General features: G+C 51.2%; 1 protein-coding gene across 2 annotated transcripts in view; it reads left to right on the top strand.

Annotated features, from left to right (window-relative positions):
- DIS3L2 (DIS3 like 3'-5' exoribonuclease 2) overlaps positions 1–14,469 on the top strand; it is a 205,895-nt gene extending 191,426 nt beyond the window's left edge. For both annotated transcript variants that reach the window (XM_053390822.1, XM_053390823.1), the window contains exons 16-22: positions 783–966; positions 2,397–2,483; positions 6,792–6,939; positions 7,396–7,526; positions 7,717–7,821; positions 11,440–11,541; positions 14,323–14,469. In XM_053390822.1, the coding sequence (XP_053246797.1) occupies positions 783–966; positions 2,397–2,483; positions 6,792–6,939; positions 7,396–7,526; positions 7,717–7,821; positions 11,440–11,541; positions 14,323–14,421 (856 nt within the window). In that variant the 3' untranslated portion in view covers positions 14,422–14,469. The remainder of the gene's footprint in view (positions 1–782; positions 967–2,396; positions 2,484–6,791; positions 6,940–7,395; positions 7,527–7,716; positions 7,822–11,439; positions 11,542–14,322) is intronic.
- The last annotated feature ends 2,519 nt before the right edge of the window (positions 14,470–16,988 follow it).

Genomic DNA, 16,988 nt, shown 5'->3' with positions numbered 1-16,988 from the left:
CAGGGGGTCATCTAGCCCAACCCCTGCAATGCAGGAATCTCAACTAAATCATCGCTGACAGACGGCCATCCAGTATCTTTGGCAATTCTCAAATTATTCTCAAGATACGCTTTTTTGGTCCTCTTTAGCGCTGCCTGCTCCTCCTAATACAGCGGTTCTCCGTCCGTCCGTCCCCCCAGGCCACACTTTCAGAATAAAAATTTGCTCATGACACACCATTTTTTTTTTTATTGATACGAAATACATTGGCAAACAAAAAGCAGCAACTACCAGCAGTGCTTGATTTATAACATAGGAAAAGGGACCCCTGACCGTTAGGTCCAGTTGTGACCGACTCTGGGGTTGCGGCGCTCATCTTTCTTTATTGGCCAAGGGAGCCGGCGTACAGCTTCCAGGTCATGTGGCCAGCATGACTAAGCCACTTCTGGCGAACCAGAGCAGCACACGGAAACGCCGTTTACCTTCCCTCCAGAGTGGTACCTATTTATCTACTTGCACTTTGACGTGCTTTCGAACTGCTAGGTTGGCAGGAGCAGGGACCGAGCAACGGGAGCTCACCCCGTTGCAGGGATTTGAACTGCCGACCTTCCGATCGGCAAGCCCTAGGCTCTGTGGTTTCATCCAAAACCACTAAAAATAAAGATTATTTCTATACTGTGCTGTGCTTTACTACAGTGAAATGCTTACCTGTTTCTTTGATTGCCCTTGAATCTTCCTGCCACCCTTGCCACCCTCTCTCCCTTTGAGAACCACTGTCCTAAGGGTTCCTTCCTCCACTCCAGGCTGGTAGAAGAGTTTATGCTGCTGGCAAACATGGCCGTCGCCCACCAGATGCACCGCTCCTTCCCGTCGAAGGCCTTGCTGCGCCGTCATCCTCCGCCCCTGAGCAAGATGCTCGAAGACCTCACGGATTTTTGCAGCCAGATGGGCCTGGAGATAGACTGCAGTTCTGCCAAGGCTTTGCATGTGAGTCTGTGCATGGGACATGCTGAGAGCCAGGGCCTCTGCAGGCTCGGGGGGGGGGGGAGGGAATGTGGATGCCTCTCCCTAGACTTGACAACTTTTTTATTTTTCAAAAAATTGATTCTTTTATTGTGTATTTTAATCATGGATGCCTATATTTTAATGTGTGCATGGTTGGTTTTCGTGCTTGCAAACTACATTTGGCACGAAGTGCTACATCATAGAATCATAGAAACATAGAGTTGGAAGAGACCACAAGGGCCATCGAGTCCAACCCCCTGCCAAGCAGGAAACACCATCAGAGCACTCCTGACATATGGTTGTCAAGCCTCTGCTTAAAGACCTCCAAAGAAGGAGACTCCACCACACTCCTTGGCAGCAAATTCCACTGTCGAACAGCTCTTACTGTCAGGAAGTTCTTCCTAATGTTTAGGTGGAATCTTCTTTCTTGTAGTTTGGATCCATTGCTCCGTGTCCGCTTCTCTGGAGCAGCAGAAAACAACCTTTCTCCCTCCTCTATGTGACATCCTTTTATATATTTGAACATGGCTATCATATCACCCCTTAGCCTCCTCTTCTCCAGGCTAAACATGCCCAGCTCCCTTAGCCGTTCCTCATAAGGCATCGTTTCCAGGCCTTTGACCATTTTGGTTGCCCTCCTCTGGACACGTTCCAGTTTGTCAGTGTCCTCCTTGAACTGTGGTGCCCAGAACTGGACACAGTACTCCAGGTGAGGTCTGACCAGAGCAGAATACAGTGGCACTATTACTTCCCTTGATTTAGATGCTATACTCCTATTGATGCAGCCCAGAATTGCATTGGCTTTTTTAGCTGCCGCGTCACACTGTTGGCTCATGTCAAGTTTGTGGTCAACCAAGACTCCTAGATCCTTTTCACATGTACTGCTCTCAAGCCAGGTGTCGCATCAATTAATAATAATAGTAATAATGACTCTTGTAAGGGTTTTTTCAGTGGCTCATAATCTCCCTGAGCCGTGCTGCTTTTTAGAATGTCCTGACACTTGGAGAAATGGCTGCCGGCAGCATGTTTACAAGAGAGGCGAGAGCAAGCGGTGCCTGTTATTATGCTTGCAACGATGATCGCTGTGTAATTAATATTAGTATTATTAATGGCCAAGGTCGTGGGGAGGAGATTCCCATTAAAAGTCCAATAAGAGGCTGCCTTTTGAGTTCATAATAGAGGCCAGGCTTGAGGGAGGGACTCCCCTGATCCCAGGCTCCTTCTCTTAGACCAGCCTTCCCCAACCTGACGCCCTCCAGATGTCGCTGCACTCCAGCAGCCGGTGTCGCCAAGGGTCAGGAAGGATGGAAGCAGTCGGGCAACTTCTGGAGGGCCTGTGGTCATCCGCCCCCCAGGCTTAGACATGATGCTACATCAGCTGTCTGAGATCTTTTCCATTCTCTTCTCGCCAGGAAAGCCTGAACAAAACCTTTGGAGCTGACAAATATGCCGAGGCCAGAAAGGAGGTGCTGAGCAACATGTTCTCCCGCCCCATGCAAGTAAGTGGGAGCCCTGCAGTCACTGCCACCTATGTCCATGTCACAGAGCAAAAGTAAATCTCGCACAGTTCAGAGTTGGAGTTAACGCCTTTTTTATAGCAGAAATAATAATAATAATAATAATAATAATAATAATAATAATAATATATTCATACCCTGCCCATCTGGCTGGGTCTCCCCAGCCACTCTGGGCAGCTTCCAACAGGATATTAAAATACAATAATCTGTTAAACATTAAAAGCTTCCCTAAACAGGGCTGCCTTCAGATGTCTTCTAAAAGTCTGGTAGTTGTTTTTCTCTTTGACATCTGGTGGGAGGGTGTTCCACAGGGCGGGCACCACCACCGAGAAGGCCCTTTGCCTGGTTCCCTGTAACTTGGCTTCTCGGAGGGAGGGAACGACCAGAAGACCTTCGGAGCTGGACCTCAGTGTCCGGGCAGAATGATGGAGGTGGAGACGCTCCTTCAGGTATACTGGACCGAGGGCGTTTAGGGCTTTAAAGGTCAGCACCAACACTTTGAATTGTGCTCGGAAATGTACTGGGAGTCAGTATAGGTCTTTCAAGACCGGTGTTATGTGGTCTCGGCAGCCGCTCCCAATCACCAGTCTAGCTGCCGCACAGATTTGGCTGAGTGTCAGGCCCAGTGAGCCCAGCAGCTCATCCCTGGTGGGTTTTGCTCCATGAAATCAGTTGCCTTGTAGCCCCTTCACCATCCGTGCCTCCTCTTCCCAGTCTTCTTCCTCTCCCTTCTGCCTCCCCAGTTTCTTTAGACAGCGCCTAATCAAGCCCACAATGCGTGTGGATTCATTTTTCAACAACCCATGAAAGTGCACACCTCTATAAGCTTGTTCATCTCTTAAGTTCCCACAATAATCTTGGTGGAGACTAAATGGGCTATTTTCCTACTGATTAGCTTACGGAACTCACTGCCACAAGGAGTGGCGGTAGCCACAGCCTAGGAAGCTGCCTTACACTGAGACAGACAATTGGTCGATCTAGCTCAGCATTGCCAGCACTGACCGGCAACAGCTCACTGGGGTCTCAGTCAAGGAAACCTTCCTTGTGGGTTCCAGCCTCCCCTCCAATGGAGGTGGGTGTGGGGTAGGGGGGGAAACAACATGGGGACTCTGCCCAGCATGAGAAACTCAGGAACCGAAGCAGAAATGGGGTCAGTCTAGATCCCGGCTCCTGGTGTGTGGCTGTCTCCCACTTCCTCATGGGAATATCAGCCTTTGGAAACTGCCCCCTCCTGCCCAAGCCTCCCCATGGCAGGGGTTTTGCCGTGTTTATCCAAAGCCCCAGAGCAAAGCAGCCTGACCTCCTGCGGTTTAGGCAGCTGTCTCGGGGAGATTGCACCTTTCCACAGAGGAAGGCGGTCTGTGCAGAGTGGGCCTTGATTTATTACGGGGCTGATCTTTAGATCGAAAGCCGTCGGGAGGGGGAAGCGCACGGTGCCAAGCACTTCCCTCGGTCTCCGTGAGTGATTGCATCAGGAGATGAAGGATGACTCCCGTTGCGGACGGCGAGAGAGGCAGGTGTGCGCCTGTGCGTGTGTGGCTGCGCGGGAACCCTGCCGGCGGGAAGCTGTGCTCCGCAAACAAGGTCGAGGGGACCTTGGACCGCTCCGAGGTGGATTTGGGGTGCCGAAAAAGGCCGATCCCCTGGCTCCGACTTCCTCGCTTCGAGGCCCATGGCAGCCCCAGCGGAAATCCTTCCGTGACGCGCAAGCCCATCTGTTCAACCGTTTGCCTGGTCCCCCTGCCCCATCCATCACCTGGGCTTGCCCTGCCCCTTCACAGGCCCAGCCGTCCCTCCTGCTTTGCTTTTTTCCAGCCTCCTTTGCCTCGGACAAATCTGGCTGCAAAAGGAGGTCACGCTCCTGAGTTTGGCAACACGAGAGAAGAAACAGTGCCTGCCTAAAACTCTGGAGAAAGACGACCCATTTTGACGTTCTGTTTCCTTCATCCTAATAATACTTGCTGCTGATGCTGCATTTATTTATTTTTTCATTTATATGTTAGCCCTGTCACTCAAACAGCTCTTCCGTCAGGTAGATCACTCTTGCATTATTACTCTCCACTCCTGGACCCCCATTTCAGAAGGAGGGGTGAAGAGAACAGGGGTTTCTTTTCTCAGCCGCCCCTTCTGTAATTTACGGAGGCAGGGCTAAGAACACAAGAATAACCCCACAGGCCAATGACCCATTTGGTCCCGCTTCCTGTTCTCACAGTGGCTACCCAGAACATCAAATCAAATAGTTGGAAGAGACTCGAAGGGTCCTTAGCCCAACCCTCTGCAATGCAGGAATCTCTGCTGAATTATCCGTGGCAGATGGCCATCCAGCCTCTGTTTTAAAACCTCCAAGGAAGGAGAGTCCACAACTTCCTGAGGGAGGGAGACCGTTTCTGTAAGTAACTCAGAAGCAGGACCCGAGCCCAAGAGCCCTCTCCCCTCCTGTGCCTCCAACTGTGGCAGCAGAGCAGAGCCATTGTAGCTGGTAGCCCTCAAGAGTCTGCTGCTCCACGAATCTGTCCAGCCCTCTTTTTAAAGTCATCTAGGTTGGTGGTGAGCATTGCCTCTTGTGGCAGCGAGTTCCGCAGTCTCACGATGTGTTTTGTGAAGAAGTACAGTGGTACCTCGGGTTACAAGCGCTTCGGGTTACAAACTCCGCTAACCCGGAAGTAGTACCTCGGGTTGCGAACTTTGCCCCAGGATGAGAACGGAAATCGCACGGCACAGGAGGCCCCGCTAGCGAAAGCATGCCTCAGGTTAAGAATGGTTTTGGGTTAAGAACGGACCTCCGGAACGAATTAAGTTCGTAACCCGAGGTACCACCGTATTCTCTTTTGTCTCTCCTGAATCTTCCAGCATTCATGAAGCAGAGCAGAGCCATCATGGCTAGCAGCCATTAACAGCCTTATGAACCTACCTGGGCCTACCTTGCAGGAGGGTTGTAAGGAAGACAAAGCTGATGAAGAAGTGAGTCCCCAGCTCAGCCTCTCAGCCAGAGGAGGTTGCACTCAGTTAACGTTTCCACTGCTAATCCCACGGATGAGAACCCAACGTGCAGCTTCCTTTTTCCCTTCCCTTTTCTAACCATTAGTGCAGCAATGGCAGCTAGCAAGTGCTTAACAATATCCAGCCGCCTCCTTGCCTTGAGCATCCGTTCTCCAAAAGCAGGCATGTCGAGAAAGGAAGAGGCGGTAGCTGTTCTGCTTCATTAAATGCTTGATTGGCAGTTGTCAGTCAGTTGTCAGCATGGCAAGACGGCGGAGGAGGAAAAGCTGTCAGAAAAGAGATGGGTGTTCAAGCCCTTTTCTGGTGGGGCGGAGTGGGGTGAATCCTGTTCCAGGCACTAATCCAGCTTTCTCCAATGTGGTGCTGTCCAATGATTTTGGACCACAGCTCCCATCAACCCCAGCCAATAAAATCACTGGAGAGCACCAGGTTGGGAAAGGGCTGCATTAATCTATTAGGTGTCACAGACTGGTTGGTCACAGAGAAAGGGTGGGGGGCAACTCCCTGGGGTCCTGGGTGCCTGAGGACCCACAAAATTCCCCATGAAGGGACCGGGCACCCACAAATTGCAGTGCCAGGGCCGTGCATGCTGCATGGCACCCACGGACGCAGGTACCCACGGTCACAGGGCCAAGCTGGCACTCCTGGTAAGAGGCACCAGCTGGGGAACCCCCAAGTGAAGAAGTCTCAGAGCCCAGGGAGTGGTGGTGGGATGACAGTGGCAAAGAGAAGTCCAGACTCGGAAGGAGAAACTGAAGCAGGCAAGGGGAATGGGTGAGGCCAAGAGGCAGATATGAGTCCAGCTGGTGAAGAGTCACAGGTGTCTCCCCATCCTGCTGCAACAAGCTCTCCTCCCCACTGGTCTCCCAGAACCAGAAGAGGCATGAAAAGGGCAGGGCAGCAGCAGGCTTCATGCGGGCGCAGTCTCCAGTTGCTTGGAAAAAAGCCCTAGAGGGGAGGGCTGTGGCGAGGCGACTTTTTCAGTCTCGGCAACTTGATTCATGGGGATGAGTTGCTGTCCTCTTTAGGCTTGACACCCAGCCAAGTCTGCGGAGATTGTGCTTTTGCTAATAAAGAGTTAACTCCAACTTTGAACGGTGTGATTTACTGCCGGCTCGCTCCTTGACATTAGGAAATGGAGACTTTTCCACCACCACGTGTGGATCACAATGCTTTGCCGTAAGGAGCCACTTGTGTGACTGTGCCCCCTCTTTGGGCCTTGTTCTGCCTTTTGCCCACCCCCGCCCCCACTTGCAAGAGCTCTGACCCGCCTCCTTTCTCTCCTCGCAGATGGCTGTGTATTTCTGTGCCGGGACCCTGGAGGACGAGACCCTCTTCCGCCACTACGCCCTCAACGTGCCCCTCTACACCCACTTCACGTCGCCCATCCGCCGCTACCCGGACATCATGGTGCACCGACTGCTCTCTGCTTCCCTGGGTGGGTTTCCCTGGGGAGATGCCCCCAGCTCCCCCTCCCTGGGGTCAGGCTGGGCTGCTCAGGGGAAGGGAGAGGGGCTGGGCGACTGCATGACCCGCCATGCTGGGTCACACCAACGAGGGTGGCATTCTGCTGCCTATTGGTGTCCTCCTCCTGTATCTTAGGGTTGCTCTTGTAGAACTCAGCTGGGAAGATGATTTGGGGGCTGCTTGGGGGAACAGGATGCTGGACTAAATGGGTCTTTGGCCTGATCCTGCAGGGCTCTGCTTATGTTCTTACGGGGAGGCGTTTGGCAGAAATCGCAAGCCCTTGTGTTAACGGAAAAGCAAGTTGGGATCCAAGCCGCAGGCCTCCCACCTCCTGGTTTGGCCTCAGACACAGCGCAGTCCCTGCAGCCCCAAAGGGGGTGAGCAGGCTGCTGCTCCCTCTGTCTCCTCTGACCACCCCTTTTTCCAGGCGATGGCCCTGCCCCAAGGATGGAGGAGGCCGATATCCAGAAGCAGGCTGAGCACTGCAACGACAGGAAAATGGCTTCCAAGCGGGTGCAGGAGCTCAGCGCCGATCTCTTCTTTGCCGTCTTTGTCAAGGTGAGGCGGGGCAGCCCTTGGGGGTGTGGCGGGGGCTTCTGTATAGGCTTCTCCCTCCCATTTTCCTTGGGTCTTTTGCACAGCCCGTCTCTGTTGCCTGGGGTGTGGCTGGGCAATATGCCAGGGTCCACTGGGAAGGAGGGTCTTGTGTCCGCTCTGCTTAGCACACCCTCCCTGTCTCCCCTCCCAGGAGTGCGGCCCCCTGGAGTCAGAGGCCATGGTGATGGGCGTCCTCAATGAAGCCTTCGACGTCCTGGTTCTGAGGTTTGGCGTCCAGAAGCGGATCTACTGCAACGTAAGTTTCCCTCTCCCAGCCGTGCAGGCGCCCATGGATCCAATCATGACATTGGCTTGAATGTCTTTAACTCGGTATAGATTTTTGATTTAACTGTGCTGTGCTGCCTGATTGCTTATCATCTCCCTGCGTCGTACGTCTTTGGGCTCCTTGGGCAGAGAGGCAGTTTGTAAGCAAATCCCCCGCCAGGCCTGTGCCGGCAGCATCTGCAGCTCCTTTGCAGGCCCCAGGTACCCCTTTGATCCCTGGAGAACACAATCAGGTGGTGCATTAATTTTATGTAGTAGTAATAATAATAATAATACAATGGACGCTCAGGTTGTGAACGTGATCCATGCAGGATGCACGTTCGCAACCTGTAGCGTTCGCAACCCACATCTGCACACGTGCAGGTTGCGATTCGGCGCTTCTGCACATGCGCAAAGTGCAGTTTAGCGCTTCTGCGCATGCATGACCGCCGAAACCTGGAAGTAACCCGTTCCGCTACTTCTGGGTTTTGGCGGTCCGCAACCCGAAAAAACGCAACCTGAAGTGGCTGTAACCCGAGGTATGACTGTAATAATAAAATAACATAACATAAGAAGTTATTTGAGTATCATTTCCCACATAAAGGTTGAAGAACGATGGGTTCTTTGTAAAATCAAATAAAAATGATTTCAAAAAAGAAAAAAGAGTGGGGGCCCCTGGAACTGCTTCTGCAGTCCGTCTTGCCCCATCGTGGTTCAAGGGCTTTTTCTCCCCTTGGCTCTCTTTAAGGCCTGTTTCCTCAGTCTCCACTCCTCCATCTGTGAAATGGGAGTAAGGCAGGGCTGGTGTATAAGACACACTCGGGAGAGAGGCATGCCTCTTAGTCGAACACGGCCAGGGCTAGGTTGCCATTCCTAGCAAGCGCTGGGTCTGAGGGGTTTGGGGGGGGGGTCCTGGAGCTCTCCAGTTCTTGGAGACACAGCAACCGTCTTCTCCAGGCAGCTTCCCTTCCCCGTCCCCTGTAAGTCCTCTTTGCCGCCATCCCGGCTCGTTTGCCTTCCCTAATTGCTGTTTGGGGGGCTCTTGTGCCTTGGCGTTCGGCGATAATGAACCGTCCTCAGCGCAGCTGCCTCAAGGGGGTGCCTCTGACTCCTCCGCCCGCCATCTGCCCCTCCATCAGAGCCTTCCAGGGGGGGTCGTTATCCCTTCGCAGCAGCCATAAAACCGAGGAGAGGCGGCGTGGCGAGGGCTTTTGCCTCTTCAAACGAGGGAATGGGGAGACCTTGGTTTTAATTTCAGCTTCGGAAACGGGAGCTCAGGGGCGCCGGGCACTCGGTCCGCTCTTCCCTGGCACTTGTGAGAGGTAGAAGCTTCTGCCAGCTACAAGGTTATGCGACATGGAAGGGAGTCGGGGGGACGTCGAGAGGAGGGCCTCCTGGGGCTTCTGCTTTGTGGGTTTCCTGTGCTTTGGACAGAGGGCTCTCTGGACTTAGAGAAAAGATTTATTTATTTTTAAATTGCAAATGGAATCTGTACGCACACTGGCAGACTCTCCTGTCTCATAAGCCGTCGTTCACCTTGGGGACAGCCTATCCGATTAAAGACATCCCCTTTTAGTCATCCCCTTTTAATTACATTTTAAGCAAGGGGTGCCCGCAGCAAATTGTTGCATAACACCGGTCCTGAGAGATCTGCATTGGCTCCCAGTACGTTTCCGAGCACAATTCAAAATGTTGGTGCTGACCTTTAAAGCCCTAAACGGCCTCGGTCCAGTATACCTGAAGGAGCGTCTCCACCCCCATCATCCAGCCCGGACACTGAGGTCCAGCTCCAAGGGCCTTATGGCGGTTCCCTCGCTGCGAGAAGTGAGGTTACAGGGAACCAGGCAGAGGGCCTTCTCGGTGGTGGCCCCCACCCTGGGGAACGTCCTCCCACCAGATGTCAAAGAGAATAACTACCTGACATTCAGAAGACATTCAGAAGACATCTGAAGGCAGCCTTGTTTAGAGAATTTAAATTAATTTAAATTTTAGAGAATTTAAATTTAATAAATTATAAATAATAATAATAATAATAATAATAATAATAATAATAATAATAATTATTGTTATTGTTATTATTGTTATTATTACTACAGTGCAAAAAGGCTCCCCTTCAGTGTCCCAGTCAGTCGACCATTCCCTATTTTTGGATACTCCATTACATTTCCTCTGTTTTGTTCGGTTTTCTGGGCTTTTGTGGGGGGCAGTTTCCACCAATTGTCAGTCAGTGTTTTGTGGCCACTGAGCCCACCCAGTCCTCTTTGGGCTATTTTGAGGCGTGCGCCCCCCCCCCATTTTTCCAGCTTGCTGACACCTTCCTCCCCTGTGTAGGTGTTGCACTTTTGGCAACATCAGCATCAGCAGCCATGCCTGAACATCAGAAATGGAGTGAATGGGGGGAGGGGATTCTCTGAATCCCAGGGTAAATTACTCCTGGCTCCAATCCCTTTGAAACCAGCAGCCAGCCTTTCTCTGGTTGTTCTGCACCTAGGCTGAGCTTTGGCAGGAGCCGTCTCACAGAACCAGGGTGGCTGGCGGTGGGTGAAATCAGGAAAACACTTGAGGAAGATACACCTGGCCCATTCCAGACCCCTCTGCTCCCTGAGATCCCAGGGATGTGCCTAGCTCAGCCTTCACCAATCACGTGCCTTCCAGAAGAATAGGACCACAAGTCCCATCATGCAACAGCCAGAACACCCACTTTAAATAATAATAATAATAATAAATAATTTTATTCATACCCCGCCCTTCCCAGCCAAGACCGGGCTCAGGGCGGCTAACACCAGGTATAAAAACAATTGATTAATTACAACTTTAAAAAAAGATTAAAATACAACATTAAAATGCAGCCTCCTTTCAGTAGAAACTCAAATCAAAAACTTTTTGGGGATGAAAACGTCAAAGCTTCCCTAAAGCCAGCTTTCCAGACTGGTCCTACGTGGGCCAGAAAAAAGCCAGGGAAGTCCCCAAATAGGAGTTCCATCATAGAATCATAGAGTTGGAAGAGACCACAAGGGCCATCGAGTCCAACTCCCTGCCAAGCAGGAAACACCATCAGAGCACTCCTGACAAATGGTTGTCAAGCCTCTGCTTAAAGACCTCCAAAGAAGGAGACTCCAAAGAAGGAAAAAGGAAAGAGGGGAAGGGGATCAAGTTGATTCCAAGCCGAAGGCCAGGCGGAACAACTCTGTCTTACAGGCCCTGCGGAAAGAAATCAGATCCTGCAGGGCCCTGGTCTCATGAGACAGAGCGTTCCACCAGGCCGGAGCCAGTGTTGAAAAGGCCCTGGTTCTGGTTGAGGCTAATCTGACTTCCTTAGGGCCTGGGACCTCTAGGGTGTTGCTATTTATGGACCTTAAGGTCTTCCACGGGGCATACCGGGAGAGGCGGTCCTGTAGGTACTAGGATCCTAGGCTGGCATGTTTTGATGATTGCACTGTTTGTGTGTTTCCTGCCCTTGGGGAGGAAGGACGGGATAGAAATCTAATATACCTGAATAATGGAAACGCAATAAATGGCCGTCGTAACAGTGGCTGCACCAGCACCCGATGCCCACACACCATTCTGTGCATTTCCGTAAGAGCACCTGGTCTCTTCTTTCCTCTTGCAGGCCCTGCCACTGGTGGGCTTTCAGTTCCAGAAGCTGGGCAAGAAGCCGCAGCTGACTCTGATGTGGGAGCCAGAGAGCTTGGAGCAGGATGCTGTGCAACAGGTAAAGCCCCCTGCCCACCCCAGTCCTTCCCTTCCCCGGGAGTGTGGGGCATGGCTGTGGGTGAATGCAGGAAGTTGCCTCGTGCCTTTCCTATTACTTCCTTCCTGATCCTTTTAACCAGGGGTGCCCTCAGGGCATTGAACCAGAGGCCTTCTACATGCAAAGCAGGTGTCCTACGACTGCACTTGCAGCCCCTCCTCCTGCCTCTCGCTTGCTTGCACCCTCACTCACTCTCTCTGTTGTACGTTAGGGTGCAACTGAGCCTGCACAGAAGAGGACTTGGTGGCCTCCAGGTTCCCAGACTATCTTCACTTTAACCTCTTGAGCTGACCTCTTTGGTGTTTAGACTGGTGCTTCTCAGGTTGCCTCATGCTTACAGCTTCTTCCTTCTTCTCTCTGCGTCCTAAAGATCAGAGGTCAGGCTGCAGCTATCCTCTGAGAGAGCAAGTAGCCGGTGTGGCTGCCTTGTTCTGCTACAGATGGCTTAGACTAGGTAGAACTAGGAACTTTTCTGTCCAAGTACAGGCAAACCTCAGTTCCCAAACGCCTCCGTTTTGGAACGTTTCGGCTCCCGAATGCCGAAAACCCAGAAGTAAATGTTCCGGTTTTTGAATGTTTTTCAAAAGCTGAACGTACGACACGACTTCTGCTTGAGTGCAGGAAGCTCCTGCAGCCAATCAGAAGCCGCACCTTGTTTGTCGAACATTTCGGAAGCCAGACGGGCTTCCAGAATGGATTACATTCGACAACCGTGGTTTGGCTGTATGTCTTTCCTACAATAACTTGCTTCACTTTTATTCTCTTACCTACAAGGTGTGTGTGTTTGTGTGTGTGTGAGATTGCAGGTCTGCTGTCTAACCAAGATTCACAATCTTAATGATACTAAAAGGGTTTCAATGGGTAATTGGAACCAAATACTCCAATACTGTCTCTTCCATTCAAGCCCACCCACATTATCTCCCAGCCTGCCAATTTGTGGAGTGCCCCCTTTGCTCCTCTGGCATTAGGAACAATTCCCCCAAACCGAACAGGTAAGGGCTGTAGGAGCCCATCTGCTTTACCTGCAGACAGTACCTGGTTCAATCCCTGGCTGCATCTCAGGTAGGCCTGGGAGAAGACTCCTCTCTGAAACCTGTGGAGCTGCTGCCAGTCAGTGTAGACAGCACTGAGCTAGATGGACCAATGGTCCAACTTTGCAGAAGGCAGCTTTCTGTGATCAGGGCTGTTTATGTTGCAAACCGCCTTGTGATCTTCAGAAAGAGGACAGTGTGTAAAATTAATTAATAAAAATGATGGAATTTAGGCTCATTCGCATCACTTGGCAGCTGTATTGCCTACAATGCCTTCCTGGTTAAGCCCTCTTCCAAAAACTTAATTGACACACCGTTTGCTCCTTCCCCTTCCAGGCTGTTGCTCTTGTTGCCAGGTTCCCCGCCCTTCCCACTGTGCTGTCCTAGCATGCATCCTGCTCTGCCTCCAATTCCCGCGGCAGTGCTCAGATCCAAGAACCCTTGCATGCCACCCCCTGCTCCTAAAACAGATTTCCCGTGACGTGGTGTCAGATGCTTTAATAGAACCTCTCTCCTCTCTCTTGTGCGTGTCCCTCGCATCCATTAAATCAGTAACTCAGCCGCAGGGAGGCATTTGTTGGGTTTGATTAAGCTCTGCTCTGATGCCAAGCGCAAGTTGGCAGCCCTCCCTAAAGCGCCCTGGCTAATTGTTTTGCAGTCCTTGGCAAGGGGCCCCTGGTCCTGCCACCTGGCTGGGAACGAGGGACGTGGGCGTAAGGCAAAGGGGGCTACTAATGCACACGCAGAGATCCCTGATCCTTCCGAGGAGATGCTTCTGCAAAGTCAGGCAGAACCAAAGGGTGGAGCAATAGGACTGTCTCTTGCCGGAAGAGAAAATTCCCGGGACCTTCAGCTCACATGGTACCTGTGGCCCACAGCTGCATTCACGCAGCCCCCAGTGTCATCAGCTCCAGAGAAAGGGAGACCCTGCTCCCCCCACCGAGAACTTCTGCATCCACTGAGCTGTGGCCCTTCCCTGAAGAATCCACAGGGACATAGGAAGCTGCCTTCTACATACTGACGGAGTTAACCCCTGCACCCCTCGTTGACCTTTGCCATCCACACAAAACTAAATGGGGCTTAGCACTATAATCTTTGGCACTGGCCTTTTTGCACGTTCCTGCCTGGGTAGTGCTTGTCAGGTATTCTAAGATAGACTGCCTCTGTGTAGAGAGGTTCTGTTTAGCTACCAAATACCTTCAGATCAGGGACGCGGATGGCGCTGTGGGTTAAACCACAGAGCCTAGCACTTGCCGATCAGAAGGTCGGCGGTTCAAATCCCCGCGACGGGGTGAGCTCCCATTGCTCAGTCCCTGCTCCTGCCAACCTAGCAGCTCAAAAGCACATCAAAGTGCAAGTAGATAAATAGGTACCACTCTGATGGGAAGGTAAACGGCATTTCCATGCGCTGCTCTGGTTTCGCCAGAAGCGGCTTAGTCATGCTGGCCACATGACCCAGAAGCTGTATGCCGGTTCCCTTGGCCAGTAAAGCGAGATGAGCGCTGCAACCCCAGAGTCGGTCATGACTGGACCTAATGGTCAGGGGTCCCTTTATCTCTACCTTTTACCTTCAGATCACCTTCTGTGAACTTCCTGCTTTCCTAGACCAGAAGGGGTGGCTTTCAGGGACATCTCAGCCTTTTCAAATCAATCACTTGCCAGCCAGCTAACCTGCTGCCCTTTTTCTTCTTCTTCTTCCTTGTCGCTCAAGGTCATTACTGTTTTCACGTTGGTGGAGGTCGTCCTGAGGTCCGACAGCGTCCCCTTGAAGTACAGTGCGGTGCTGAAGAGGCCTGGCGGCAAGGAGTGACCGGCTCCCACGTCCGGAGATGGATTGTGCCCAGCTGACACTGCCAAAGCAACATCCCAAAGGGCCTCATCCTACAGTGACTCTCTCTCTCTCCTGGGAAAGTCGGGCTGTGGGCCTCTCGTTATCAATTTTTGCGAACGGGTTTTGTTTTATGTCTGGATTTTAACCCAAGCCAGCAGCAGCGGGGACAGCAGCCCTCCAGGCATCCCCAGCTGCTGCAGGGACCTGAGTCCTCCTCGGCTCCTGGCTTTTTAGACCCTCCTTTTCTTAAACAAGCCCCTTGCAAAGGACACAGAGGAGCTGAGAGCAGCCCGTGAAGGGATTCCTGTGCCTTAAGGCAATCCTTGCTTCTGTGTTTGTGGCTGTGGCCATGTGGGCATAATAATAATAAAAAAAACCTTGGCCAACAACACCCGTGTGTGCGTGTGTGTTTGTGCAGGTTTCCGTCGTCCTGATTTCGCTGGCATTTTCTCATTTGACATTTCAACACGAGAGGAAGTTCCGAAACGATTGTGAAGCAGCAATGATGCTGTTATCTTCCTCTTTCAATTCCACACACTCATCTCCATCCTCTGCAAAAACAGCACCGTCGCTTGGGAGAGAAACGACGGGGACAAACAATAAATCTGGTTGTGTGTGTTTTAGCTAGTTGAATCAGGGCTGGTGAGTGTGGAAGGAGGACTAAAAGAAGACTAGGAATTTTGGAAAGGGGACGGAGCTCTCCCTACCACCACTGCCGCCCAGAGAAGAAAACCTGCTAGCAGGTGGGGAAATCAGCAAATGGAGAAAACAAGTTCTTACATTTGGATGAAAGTAGAACTCATTGTCCCCAAAGTAATAGAAAAGATTCAGAAATTTGGGGAAGTGGCAGGATTTAAATTAAATAAGAATAAAACCCAACTATTAGTCAAAAAGGGATGCGGGTGGCGCTGTGGGTAAAAGCCTCAGCACCTAGGGCTTGCCGATCGAAAGGTCGGCGGTTCGAATCCCCGCGGCGGGGTGCGCTCCCGCTGATCGGTCCCAGCACCTGCCAACCTAGCAGTTCGAAAGCACCCCCAGGTGCAAGTAGATAAATAGGGACCACTTACTGGCGGGAAGGTAAACGGCGTTTCCGTATGCTGCGCTGGCTCGCCAGATGCAGCTTGTCACGCTGGCCACGTGACCCGGAAGTGTCTCCGGACAGCGCTGGCCCCCGGCCTCTTAAGTGAGATGGGTGCACAACCCCAGAGTCTTTCAAGACTGGCCCGTACGGGCAGGGGTACCTTTACCTTTACCTTTATTAGTCAAAAATTTGAAGGAAGAAGAAAAAAAAGATTTAGAGCAAAATATTGAGATAGAAGTCCATAAAAAGGTTGAGTATTTAGGGATATGGCTAACATCAAGAAATATCTTTTGGGGGAGGGAAAAATGGGGGGGTGAGGATGGTGTATTTTTGATAAATTGTTATTTTGAAACTCCTAATAAAAAAAATATTTTTTAAAAAAGAAAGTAGAACACATTGTAGGAGGAGAACCTTCTGGGATCACAAACCCATAGAACTGCAGACCTGGAAGGGACCACGTGGGTCATCTAGTCCAGCCCCCTGCAATGCAGGAATCGTTTTGCCCTACATGGAGCTCGAACCCATGACCCCAAGAAGAAGCTAAATGCCAATGGGATTGGGGGGGGTGTACAGTCAGCCAAGGGGCCACCATCACTTTGAATGCAGTAAAAAAAAGCAGAGTAAACTGTTTGCAGTCGGAGGCAAGCAAAAGCCGCACCTATTTTGTGTGAGAGGAAAGGCAGTGGTGTACTGCTTGCTCAGTTCGGGGAATGTGCTTCATGCTTGCTGCAGAGATAAGGGTATAGTCAAGACACACTTAAAATATTCTGAAAATATTGCAACACTTTTCTTACCCTTGGTTAAACTCATTTACTTTATCTGTATTAATAATGTCATCTGTATTTTGATCCTTCTGGGCATATCCTAACTGGAGCAGGTCACAGCTAGGGCTGGGCGACAACTGGTTTTCAACAGTGCGATATATCACCAGCTGAACAATGTGGTATACCGATATCACCATTTCTAAAATAAGGATGGAGCTGGTGTGTGTGTCCGTGTGAAACTACAGAAAAGTAGAATTTAGCTCCCTCTGCGTCAGCTGAGTTAAATCCTGCTTTTTGCAGGGTCTGGGGGTGCCCAGTGCAAACTCGATTGAACTCCCTGTGCATTAGCTGGTGCTCAATCCTCCTTCTACAGTCACGTTTCCACTTGCCAGGAGAAACATTATGGTTTCAAAACCAAGCCAGTTTGCCCCCTTCTCAATTCCCCCTCCCTCCGCTTTAGTGGCTTAACATTCAGCCAAATGAAGAGTTCTGCTGGACTCAAAAGCTCGCTCTCTATTTTGTAACATTTTTCTGGTTGCCCATAATAATGGGACTTCAGAGCTTTTCAGGGGGGAAAGCGGCACGCTGATGCCATCTTCCTCTTCCTCTTCCCCTGCTTAGCTTCTCTCTAAGAAAAACTTACTTCAGCTAGAAAATAGCACCCCAGGAGATGACGATGTTGTTCCTGTTATGAAATAAGT

This window comes from Podarcis raffonei, chromosome 5 (assembly GCF_027172205.1).
Source record: "Podarcis raffonei isolate rPodRaf1 chromosome 5, rPodRaf1.pri, whole genome shotgun sequence".
Taxonomy (NCBI): Eukaryota; Metazoa; Chordata; class Lepidosauria; order Squamata; family Lacertidae; genus Podarcis; species Podarcis raffonei.
This window is presented reverse-complemented; position numbering and strand designations above follow the sequence as displayed.